This window comes from Protomyctophum parallelum (genome assembly GCF_964188405.1).
Source record: "Protomyctophum parallelum genome assembly, chromosome: 5".
Classification (NCBI taxonomy): domain Eukaryota; kingdom Metazoa; phylum Chordata; class Actinopteri; order Myctophiformes; family Myctophidae; genus Protomyctophum; species Protomyctophum parallelum.
In genome coordinates, this window is record NC_139702.1 from 5,069,401 (window position 1) to 5,082,012 (window position 12,612).

The 12,612-nt window shown below is 43.5% G+C and overlaps 1 protein-coding gene across 1 annotated transcript; it reads right to left on the minus strand.

Moving 5' to 3' along the window:
* Positions 1 to 297: 297 nt before the first annotated feature.
* Positions 298 to 12,504, minus strand: stn1 (STN1 subunit of CST complex; the record flags this gene model as incomplete). Its single annotated transcript, XM_083765342.1, has 9 exons — positions 12,228 to 12,504; positions 9,016 to 9,111; positions 8,099 to 8,176; positions 7,619 to 7,798; positions 6,259 to 6,370; positions 3,927 to 4,077; positions 3,035 to 3,157; positions 1,048 to 1,120; positions 298 to 455 (listed from the first exon to the last, which is right to left on the minus strand). The coding sequence occupies exons 1-9, from the start codon at positions 12,367 to 12,369 to the stop codon at positions 298 to 300; spliced, it is 1,113 nt and encodes a 370-aa protein (XP_083621468.1). The 5' UTR covers positions 12,370 to 12,504.
* Positions 12,505 to 12,612: the final 108 nt, after the last annotated feature.

Sequence of the window (12,612 nt, forward strand, 5' to 3'; positions counted from 1 at the left end):
TGGCGTAGAGCTCAGCATCAGATCAATGTTTGGGAAACAGTGCCGTAGAGCTCAGCATCAGATCAATGTTTGGGAAACAGTGCCGTAGAGCTCAGCATCAGATCAATGTTTGGGAAACAGTGCCGTAGAGCTCAGCATCAGATCAATGTTTGGGAAACAGTGCCGTAGAGCTCAGCATCAGATCAATGTTTGGGAAACAGTGCCGTAGAGCTCAGCATCAGATCAATGTTTGGGAAACAGTGCCGTAGAGCTCAGCATCAGATCAATGTTTGGGAAACAGTGCCGTAGAGCTCAGCATCAGATCATGGTGTAATAGTTGTCACTGGTGCTGATAATGTCACTGTTGTACTCTAGAGATCTGAGCACCAGCTCCAAGGCAGCTTTGCTCACGTTGCAGCTGTAGCGCTGCCTCACGGCAGACAGGATGTGCAGGATGTGGCAACCTTTCTCCGCATCTGAACAAGACGAGAGGAAACAACCGTCAACACACAGCAGGTATTTCATGGAAAGGGAAGAAACCACCAAACTCAGAAATCTTCATTTTTCCAGAAATAAAAAAAAGCAAGAAAACAATGCAATACTGCCTCATCAAAGTTGGTATTGTGACTTTAAATATTGTCAATTACTTGCATGAGAGGGAAAGAGGTGGTGGAGTTAGCTGCTTTAGCGGACAGTTTGAGGGTCCACTGGAGTTTAGAGGTTTTTTTTAACTGATTCAATATTTGTTTAACTAACACACAGATCTACAGGGTGTTCAATAGCATTCTTTTATGGGGGGGGGGGGGGGGGAAACCCTCAAAAATGGTGACCACCAAAGTAGGGGAATAGCACTGATGCAAAGCATGTACATTTCTTGAATGGCATAATTTTAAAAATAGGTAATCTGCACAATCTTTTAGATGTTTATTTCTTTATTATAATGTGTTTTTATTGATGTCTCTATGCTGCTGTAGCATCTTCATTTCCCCTCAGGGATGAATAAAGTACCTATACCTACACACCCACCTATGAACCAATATTTTCTTAGCAGAAAGTAATCCGTCTTACATTTCTCTCTCCTGGAGTCTTCTCTAATAATGTCTTTAGTGGCCATGAGTAGGTCCTTGTCCTGCTCAGTCACCTGAAGGACAGACGCATTCATGAATAACTATATCCTCACAATACAACAACACAGTTCAGATCAATCCAGGTATGAATAACTATATCCTCACAATACAACAACACAGTTCAGATCAATCCAGGTCTGCTGGAGCAGTGCTTTAATAACTATATCCTCACAATACAACAACACAGTTCAGATCAATCCAGGTCTGCTGGAGCAGTGCTTTAATAACTATATTCTCACAATACAACAACACAGTTCAGATCAATCCAGGTCTGCTGGAGCAGTGCTTTAATAACTATATCCTCACAATACAACAACACAGTTCAGACCAATCCAGGTCTGCTGGAGCAGTGCTTTAATAACTATATTCTCACAATACAACAACACAGTTCAGATCAATCCAGGTATGCTGGAGCAGTGCTTTTCAACCCCTTTCATTCCAAGGCTATTATTCATTCGTCTTCTGTGCCGCGGACCACCAATGGATGACATTTAGCCTCTCAGACCCAAAACGAAATAATATTTTGTTATCGTTGGATAAGACTTGATCTACAATTGCATGCTTTTGGCAAACGTTTATCAAAATAACAATCCTACATTCTCTAATGAAGTAATGCAGATGTTTAACAATAATGTAAGCGTAAAATGGAACCAAATGGACCCGCAAGGAGAGCATTTTACGCTTTCAAGAGTTAAATATCTATAAGGGTCTATTTGGTTACCAACTCTCCATCAGTCAGCTGGGGACCACCTGGAACCCTCTCAAGGACCACTGGTGGTCCCCGGACCACTGGTTGAGAACCACTGTGCTAGAGCAAAGATACCAAGGGTTTGTCAGAGAAAGCTAGCTCAGAAGTCAGAAGTGCTTCAGATTCATAGAATTACAATAAATACATTTTCTTTCTACTCAGTCTGTGTACGTATCATAGGATAGCCGTGGGCCGTTCACAAACCGCTCCACCACTGTCATTGTTAGGCATTGTTTTTTAAACAAGTTTCTTTGAAGAGATATTTAGATTTGTATTATCGTGAGAAAGATCGCATTGCAACTTTTCAGTAACAGAAAGCCTGCAGTTTCTATTAGCATGGATTCCCCATCGATGATGTCACTGGTGGACGGGTTTCTGAGCTACCCACAGCCCTCCCATGAGACACAGGCTGAGTAGAAAAAATGTGCGGGAATTTTATCATGGACATTAGTGAGGACCAATTAAATGAACGTAGGTTGGAAAGTGGTGAAGTGGCCCTTTAAAGGCTATTGCCGCTTTCCACATCATTCATTATGTGGATATGATTTTTCAAATGTCTGTATTGTGGATTCAATGTACTACTTCTCCCTCCGCTTTCAAGCTCTGCTCGTCCCAATTCCAGGCGGACGTACAGATGCACTAACCATTCGCTGCCAGGCAAAGACGTTGGTTTGGACACCACTTCTCCAAAGAAGTCAGGGCCCCATATAACTACAGTACAGGTTACACCCCATTCTGACCTGAGATCAGATTCATACGAGGTTTCCACTGGACACACACTGGTCCGATTAACCCATTCTGACCTGAGATCAGATTCAAAAAATGTCAGTCGTTCTTGTCGATTTTTCAAAAATAGCAGATCTACAAGCTCGTATCGCGCCACCGAGTGGCGCGATACGAGCTTGTAGATCTGCTATTTTTCAATAGCTAAAGCATAACATGATGCCGACACCAAAATGGGTTCCCGTTCAGAATGGGTTAAAGAGTATATTGATCTGCCGTGGCACCGTCCTACTTAACTTTACTCTAGAACCTAAACCTTTTTCCATTTCAAGGACCCTCAGCATAATATAACGTTTATCCTCCAGGACCGCAATCTATATCTACACAGCAGAATCCTCTTGTGTTCTTTAACTCTATTGTACACATGGATTGAACACATGGAACCAAATGGACTCACATGGTAGACTTTGTCCTGGGACTTGACTTTAAGGAACACGTGGCCCTCGTCCTGTACGATCTGCAGGGCCTCTTGGAGAAGCTGCCGCAGCTGCTGGCTCACTGATGGACCTGCCACTGGCTCCTTGAAGCAGAGCATAGGGGAGAGCAGAGCAACACCCACTGGGAGGTTAAACGTAGGTAAATATCCCTTCAGATATGGTGCATATTAGCAGTTAAAAGGTAGGGTATAAGTGATGTCTTCCTGTTAAAATAAGTATGAAATAGCTCTATGTTCTGATTGATACTAATCATCCTTGCTATTTGCTATTGCTGTTTGTTCAGTAATAGGGGAGGCGTCTCCCCCCGTCTCTCCCGCTCTAGTTAAAAGAAAATAAAGCTTATTTTATACATATATAGTCGCTCCGTCGCTTATGTCGCATCAGTATATTATAATATTTAATGTGCAAGCATTTACTCACCCACTAGATGGCAGCTGTGACACCCCCTGGCCCCTGTAGTTGGTGTGTTTTATTACATGCGAATGCGATGCGTCAAATAGGTTTAGATTGTATAAACTGTTACTTTTTGTGAATTGAGATGTAGTTATAACTATACGAGCAGAGGTCTCTCTGCTGCCTCCAGGTGGGCAGGGTGTCCTCGACGACGCAAGGTACGCAATGCAAGCAATATGGTTGCATAGGCTCGGGATCAGATCTCAACCTGACGGAACGAGACAGACCACGTACTGTAACTGACGCCACGCAAGGGAGAAAGTTATCTCACCCTCCGTTGCATTATGTATTCTTGCGTCGATTACGTTCGACTCTGCGAGGTACTTATATAAGATTAAACAGTGCTCTTTCAAAAATCCAACTGTTGAACTGTAAACAGAACTGATGGTGGAGGAGTACCTGGCTTGTTGAGGCGGTCTGAGGCTCACTGGGGAACAGTGGTTGCAACAGGTCCACGACATCCAAGGTTCGAAACCGGCTCACCACGTTATCATCGAGGAAGCTTTTCAAGATGCCCGTGGCCTTCCCCAAGCGACTGGTAACAGAGGCCCTGTGAAATCAACAAATGAGACCATTTAAAACCAAAGTAGTTGGAAGTGGTAAATGTTCAAATGGTTTGGAAAAGAATAACGTTGAGATTGTTTTGTCCATATCACGCTTTTAACTCTTGTACAGGGGCCAGTTTCCACTGCCTGCCGCCTGCAAGTACTCTTTGAGGGTGTTTTTTTGAAGGAGTCTAGGGATTCACATTTCTTAATGGCCGTTGGTAGGGCGTTCCACATTTTAGCGGCATACAGGTAGGAGCAAACACGGACACATGACAGTTGATTTAACCCATTCTGACCGGGCACCCATTTTGGTGTCGGCATCATGTTATGCTTTAGCTATTGAAAAATAGCAGATCTACAAGCTCATATCGCGCCACCGAGTGGCGCGATACGAGCTTGTAGGTCTGCTATTTTTTGAAAAATCGAAGAACGACTGACATTTTTTAGAATCTGATCTCAGGTCAGAATGGGTTCATCAGACCAGTGTGTGTCCAGTGGAAACCTTGTATGAATCTGATCTCAGGTCAGAATGGGTTCATCAGACCAGTGTGTGTCCGGCGGAAACCTCGTATGAATCTGATCTCAGGTCAGAATGGGTTAAGAATGAATCCACATGCTGCTACATGCTGTGTACAGTAGATCAGTGGTTCACAACCTTTTCTGGACCAGGGCTCATTTGCATATCTTGAAAGTGCCCAGTTGCCACGTCATTACCATGTCATTATTATTATTATGTTTTTTTTTTTTTTGGGGGGGGGGGCTTTATGCCTTTATTGATAGTAGTTTGACAGGAAAGGGGAGGGGCATGGGGGGGGGGAAGACACTCGGCCGTCACAGGCCGTCATTAATTTATAAAAATATTATCGTTAAAATCTTAGTGTTTTGCAAATGATTTGGGGGCGGGGCCCACTTATGGTATCATCACAGCACACAGGTTGATTTGGGGGCCCACTTATGGTATCATCACAGCACACAGGTTGATTTGGGGGCCACTTATGGTATCATCACAGCACACAGGTTGATTTGGGGGCCCCACTTATGGTACCATCACAGCACACAGGTTGATTTGGGGGCCCCACTTATGGTATCATCACAGCACACAGGTTGATTTGGGGGCCACTTATGGTACCATCACAGCACACAGGTTGATTTGGGGGCCCACTTATGGTATCATCACAGCACACAGGTTGATTTGGGGGCCCACTTATGGTACCATCACAGCACACAGGTTGATTTGGGGGCCCCACTTATGGTACCATCACAGCACACAGGTTGATTTGGGGGCCCCACTTATGGTATCATCACAGCACACAGGTTGATTTGGGGGCCCCACTTATGGTACCATCACAGCACACAGGTTGATTTGGGGGCCCACTTATGGTACCATCACAGCACACAGGTTGATTTGGGGGCCCCACTTATGGTATCATCACAGCACACAGGTCGATATAAAGAGGACAACATTAAGCATAATGGACTTCAGCTAGATAATATCTCTACACCACGCTGTGTGGTAATCCGTGCTCTGCGGCGTTTCCCCCCTAACAGCTTCCAGCGAAGACGTTTAGTGTCACAGTCAGGGTCTAATTGTTGTTTCAGAGGCCACTGCACACTGGCACCCACCCTGCCAAGAACACTTTCTGAAGGGGGAAACACTGGACTGTGTCGTTGTCTGGAGGTGATAACCAGGAGTTTGCACAGCTCTGTAGTGGAGCAGCGCAGGTGTTCCACAATTGCCGAGAATCTAAACATTACTTTGGTGTCTCCCCAGGAGCCAAAACGTCTAAAAAATGTATTATGAATTAACCACTTGTGCACTATTTATTTTACCTATTTTGGGCAGGAACCCCTTTTGGTGTTAGCATTATGTTATGCTTTAGCTATTGAAAAATAGCAGCTCATAGGTCTGCTATTTTTGAAAAATCGAAGAACCACTGACATAGAAACATAGCTTTTTCAGAAAACTCAGGATGTAAGACATTTTTTTAATCAGGTCAAAATGGGTTAATTATTTCCATTTTTGAAAAACGCAAAAAAAAGGGCACATTTACTCGCAAAACAGAACGTGACCAACGAACCCCCGGTAGGTAGTGTGAGTGTAATGCTGCTATTAAACTGTACCCTGAACTGTACCCTGAACCCCCGGTAGGTAGTGTGAGTGTAATGCTGCTATTAAACTGTACCCTGCGGCGCTGCTCTGCGGTTGGAAGGGCTTGTCGTAGCATTCTCTGTACAGCTGGGGAGCCTCCATCATCCAGGCTATCTGTGCGGCCATCACCGGGTCATTCACTTTATCTGGGAAACGCACATGGTCAGATAAACACATGATTAATAGACTGAGGATAGAGGTGACATGTAGTGTAATATGAAATGAAAGAACACTGTAAGCACAAGGGTTAACCTTACCATACTGTAAAATAAATGGTCTGTATGAGTGTGTGTGTGTGTGTGTGTGTGTGTGTGTGTGTGTGTTGTCACATAGAATAATAATCAGAAAAGAGTATACCGGTAGTCTGTGTCAGTGACAGTCTGTATTGCCAGACAGTATCTGTCAAATTAATTAAGTCACTCGCCGTCTGAATCATCCTTTACACTGTGACGAAACATACTGCATCTACTACAGTATATTCAGAAGATGAAGTTGTAGAGTAGAATAGCCTACATGGCATGACGTTTAGTATTTGGTATACAGAAAGAATACAAAAGGCACATTATATCCCTTAATCAAATAGTTATTTGATCATTTGTGATACAGGGCCAGGCAATGGCATCTTTGTATGAGAAATAGAATCAAATTTCTGTCACATCACATGCAAAAGCAGAGACGTTTCGATTAATTTGATTAGTTATTAACTGTTAAGTTTAACCCATTCTGACCTGAGATCAGATTCATACGAGGTTTCCACTGGACACACACTGGTCTGATTAACCCATTCTGACCTGAGATCAGATTCTAAAAATGTCAGTCGTTCTTCGATTTTTTCAAAAATAGCAGACCTACAAGCTCATATCGCGCCACTCGGTGGCGCGATATGAGCTTGTAGATCTGCTATTTTTCAATAGCTAAGGCATAACATGATGCTGACACCAAAATGGGTGCCCGGTCAGAATGGGTTAACCGACTAATTTCTTAACGGCGATTAATCGATTAATCGATTAACATCCCTAGTTCCTTGCCTACCACATGAATCCCAGCGTCCGTGTTGTAGCCATGTCATAATAGGTGAACTTTCGGCGACATTAGCCAATCAACAACCTAACAGCGTGCCATTTTGTGAGCTTGTAGAGTGTCTATTTTGGCCCGAAGACATTGAGTGTAAGTGTGGGAAAAAAGGGAGGTTACCGAGTACTACAGGCCCCTGGGGGAACCCAGTCAACCACGTACAGTAAAGGGAGGTTACCGAGTACTACAGGCCCCTGGGGGAACCCAGTCAACCACGTACAGTAAAGGGAGGTTACAGAGTACTACAGGCCCCTGGGGGAACCCAGTCAACCACGTACAGTACATAGGGGCTCAAGTGGTAAACAATCCTCTCCACTCACAGTAGGTGGAGGCCATGATCTCTCTCTCCGATCGCCTGGAGGTCTTGAGTGTCCCTCGCACCCGCAGCAGCTCTCCTATCTCCAGCCTGGAGCTGTCCAGCTGGGCCTGTTTCAGTGCTTTCAGCGCTGTGACGGGATTGAAGCCTCCGGGAGCACCGCCGGCCATGAGCCCTGCTTCCGCTGGAACAACATATGACATAGACATAGAGTATACAATTTATACTCTATATAATACTGCTTTTTGATACAGGCCTAAATATCACCCATGTCGGTACCTACGGTAGTAACAGTACACACATACAAGCAATATGCCACAATTAAATTATTGCCTAATCGCTATTATTTAAGATAATCACATTATTATATTTGCACAATCGTTTCCATGTTGAAAAATGTTCATGTTTCCAAAACAAGGTGCCACAGACCTAACACACAATCACACCCACAAGCACATCACATGATGAAAGCACAGTCACTCACATGTTCCCACATCTCCCTGTTCTGTCCACTTCTCATTCTTCCAGCAAAGACAAGTTATAACACCTGTTCCATCATCCACTGGCGAGAGACGGATAAACACAGATGGTCAACATTGAGTTTCTAGCAAGATTATTATTATTATATGTTGAATTTCTCATTAGAAAAGGTGTGTGTAATAAATCTCAACATCATACCATTTAAAACAAAAATGCATTTGCTGTAGTTAAAAAAAAAGGAAGATAGAGTTCAAATACTAGGCTTATGTAGAAAATACAGGATATTTACTCCTGTAGAAAATAAAGGCAATTTTCTTTTTTTTGCAAATCCTCATTAACTAAAATGTTTTTGTTTTTTACTTTTCAACCAGGGGGGCAGTCAGACAGATATTTTGTGAAGCCACAAGGAAATCGGGATTTCCTGAAAGTTCATATAATGCCTGTCATTGGGCCCAAAACAACCCATAGCCCCATAGAAGTCCATGTATTTGGGCCCAACTTCACCAGACTGTATTACCTTAATAAACATGGTCATGAATACTTTCTGCTTCCAGTCACTAGTTTAAAGTCTCATTTCTAATGTCATAATATTCTTTTTGGAAAATTATGGTCCCATTTATTTAAAAAATGAACATAGAGTCTGACCTGAGATCAGATTCATACGAGGTTTCCGCCGGACACACACTGGTCTGATGAACCCATTCTGACCTGAGATCAGATTCTAAAAATGTCAGTCGCTCTTCGATTTTTCAAAAATAGCAGACCTACAAGCTCGTATGAGCTTGTAGATCTGCTATTTTTCAATAGATAAAGCATAACATGATGCCAACACCAAAATGGGTGCCCGGTCAGAATGGGTTAATTCTTCAGCATTATGTTAATGTTTCAGGTGTACACATTTCCTAATCTGAGCCATATTACCTCCATAACAGAAGAAATCTTCTCTCTCCTTCTTGAATACGACTGTTCCGAGAACATCAACTCTGTAGATTGGATGCGAGTTGTACAGGTAGATACCTGTGTGAGCAAAGATAGCACATGCAAAATATGCATTTACACCTCAAGACAACGTTACAATATGGATACAAGAGGTTTCTGCACAACAGCAACCATCTACGTAGCTTGGACTAAAATACTGTTAACAACTTAAGCCTGTGTTGTGAGATACTGTATTTGTGCTTTGTCTATAATTACAAGCAAACAAGTGTAATTTACATAGTTAATTTTCTCTATAGCCTTATTCATGGTAATACAGTATATTTAGGCCTAAGTGATCCCACATTTACTTTTATTTGTCCTTTTTAGCCTCTGTCTCTACTCTCTCCAAAGAACAGTGCAGTTCTATGGAACTTGAGGATGGAAATAGCCTACATTTAGCAATTCCTGCATTTCCAATATGTTTTAGCTGAGCAGTAATTGGCCATAGCTATCCAATGTCATAAAAAAAAGGAAAACACATTTAAAGGTGTACAGGTTTATAGCATTTGTCTACTATTTTTATTTCCTGAGTTGATGTTTGGCAACACATACTGTAATGTCCAATTGTTTGTCTTATTGCTTTCTGTATGTCTTTGTCTATTGTTGTTGATGAAAAATGAATAAAAACTAAAGTGAAAAAGGTGTATAGGTTTCAGGGAAATGAAAATGATCCAGTAATGTCAGTGATGAAGTGTCACCCCCCGGATTAACTGAAACACCTTCCATCCTTTGATGAGAAAACCCCCAGAAATGGATATGCAAATGAGCCCAGTGGAAATATCCAGGGCAGAAAGATGTGAGTAAATCCTTCAAAAGGACGAATCCATTGAAGTCATCTGGTCCACTCCAGTGTGTGTGTGTGTGTGTGTGTGTGTGTGTGTGTGTGTAACTGTGTACACACTTGTATAACTGTTATTTTCAACAACAACAAAAAAAGAAAATATATATTATATATCATTATTACTTGCGCAAGTATTGCGATCGGCTGGGTATGTATGTATGGCGGTGTACTCCACCTGCCAATAAGGTACAGCTGGGTATGTATGGCGGTATATTCTTTTTTACTATTACACATTATTACTAGTAGTATTTTACTTGTACTATATATATATATATATATATATATATATATATATTCGTTTTATTATAACCTTCAGTGTGAGTGTTATAAGTTATAACAAGGACCTTTCTGATTGATTGATTGATTGATTGATTGAATCAATCAATCAATCAGAAAGGTCCTTGTGGTCTTGTTTCCATTCAGTTCCTGGATAAGGTATAAGTACTTTTGATGCTAATACTTTTGTACCTTTACTCAAGTAAATGAATTCCGGACTTTCACTTATAACATTACAGAGGCATCATGTCTACATTGCAGTATTGATAACTTTGAAAATTAAATGTCAGTAGTTTGTTTTGACAGCCCTGATGTATGTACTCAGTACCTTCCTTAGCCCCGCGAGTCAGAACCCAATGGAAGTAAAGTTTCTGACATTTGGGTCGGCACCATAGAATGAGCTGACCCAGGGGGTCCCGAGAGGGGCTAACCAGTGGCGTGCACAGACATTTAGAGGGGCAGGTGCTCAAGTGAAAAAAAGGGCACCTTGTGCAGCGCATTTTGGGGCGGGAAGTGGGAACCCCTTTTGTTATGCTTTAGCTATTGAAAAATAGCAGATCTACAAGCTCGGCGCGCTATGAGCTTGTAGATCTGCTATTTTTGAAAAATCAGACAGACAGACAGACCTGTGAGATGCATTCTCCTACAGACAGACGGACGGACGCACAGACAGACAGACAGATAGCAGATCTACAAGCTCGTAGCGCGCCAAAAGGGGTTCCCGCCCAATGAACCCCTTTTGTTATGCTTTAGCTATTGAAAAAGAATCACACACACAGACAGACAGACAGACAGACAGACAGACAGTCCAACCTGTGAGATGCATTCTCCTACAGACAGACAGACAGACAGTCAATGCGCTATACGAGCGCGGTGAGCTTTGATGATCGGCTAAATTAATATAGCCGTGTATATAAATTAAATTCATATGTCCTTGTAGGTTATCTATTGTGTTGGCCAGGGTAGGTTATCTATTGTGTAGGCCAGCCCCCCCCCCCCCCCCCCCCCCCAGAAGGACGATCGTAATCACATATTGCCTTGCGCTGTGCGTAAAATAGTATTTTTTTCAGTATGAGGCGATACGCAGCATCTACACAAAGTGCATAGGGGGACCCCCCGACCCCCCCCCCTGCAAGGGTCCACATGGGGTGGGGGGAGGCACACAGATAGGAGCTCAGACGCTCACACACACACCCCCCCAGGGGTCCACAGACGCGGGTCGGGCCATCCCGTATGTAGGAGAGGAGCTGGTAGATCTGCTATTTTCGGTGGGCATGGGTGACAGCTCTGGAACGCAGGGTCGCCTGGGGACGGCGAAGGGCTCCACGGACCGGCAAGGTGCACGCGGTGGCCTGGCACACGTGCACACGTGCCAGGCCACAGGGCGCAGGGCGGACCGGCAAGGTGCACGCGGTGGGCGTAGGGCAGCGCAGGGCACCGCGCAGGGCACCGCGCACCGGGCATATAACAAAGTCAAACTATTACGTCGCAAACGGGTAGATATAGCCGCGACGAGTTCCGTTCTGTTGCGACGAGTCCACACACGCCACAACGAATTACCTTTTACGTCGAGAAGGGTAGATATAGCCGTGACGTGCCCCGTTCTGTCGCGACGTAAAAGAATAGTCAAACTACTAGGTCGCAAACGGGTAGATATAGCCGCGACGAGTCCGTTCTGCCGGGACGAATTGATATTTACGCCAGGACGTACTCGAATATACGTTGCGACGGAAAAATATACGTCGCGACATAGGTCGTCAGTCGTGAAGGCATTTCGCTCCACCTGCCTGTGAGATGCATTCTCCTACAGACAGACAGACAGACAGACAGACAGACAGACAGACAGACAGACGTTTGTAAACAAACCCAAAATGCTTGTAAACAAATCTGAAATGTTTGTAAACAAACCCAAAATGGTGTGAACAAACGTCAACTGTTTGTAAACAATCCCTAAATGTTTGTAAACACACCCTACATCTGTAAACAAACCCATTTTTGTAAACAAACATCTAACGTTTGTAAACAAACCGTACAGTACCTGTGACCTGACAGGACTCCTTCATGGTCAGGATGTCGCACACATACAGCCGGCTGAAGGCGCAGAACGCCGGGTCCAAGCCCCACAGCATGGAGGCGGGTTCGTCCAGGACTGCTGCGGGTTCACTGGCTTGTTGCTGCATGATGTCATCATCTTCACGGGAACATAATAAAACACATTATTTACTGACTTATACTTACTTAATTACTTGCGGCTGGTTAGCTAAAGTTAAGTCACTTCGCTGTTTTTGTCCTAATGTTGTTGAACAGCTATGTTTTGAAGAGCGGACTCTGTTATTATCATAGTTATAGTTAAATATAGTTATTCTCCCGGTGAATGTTTTGAATTCAACACGCACATCTCTGTCAAGTAAAAACAAACAGTA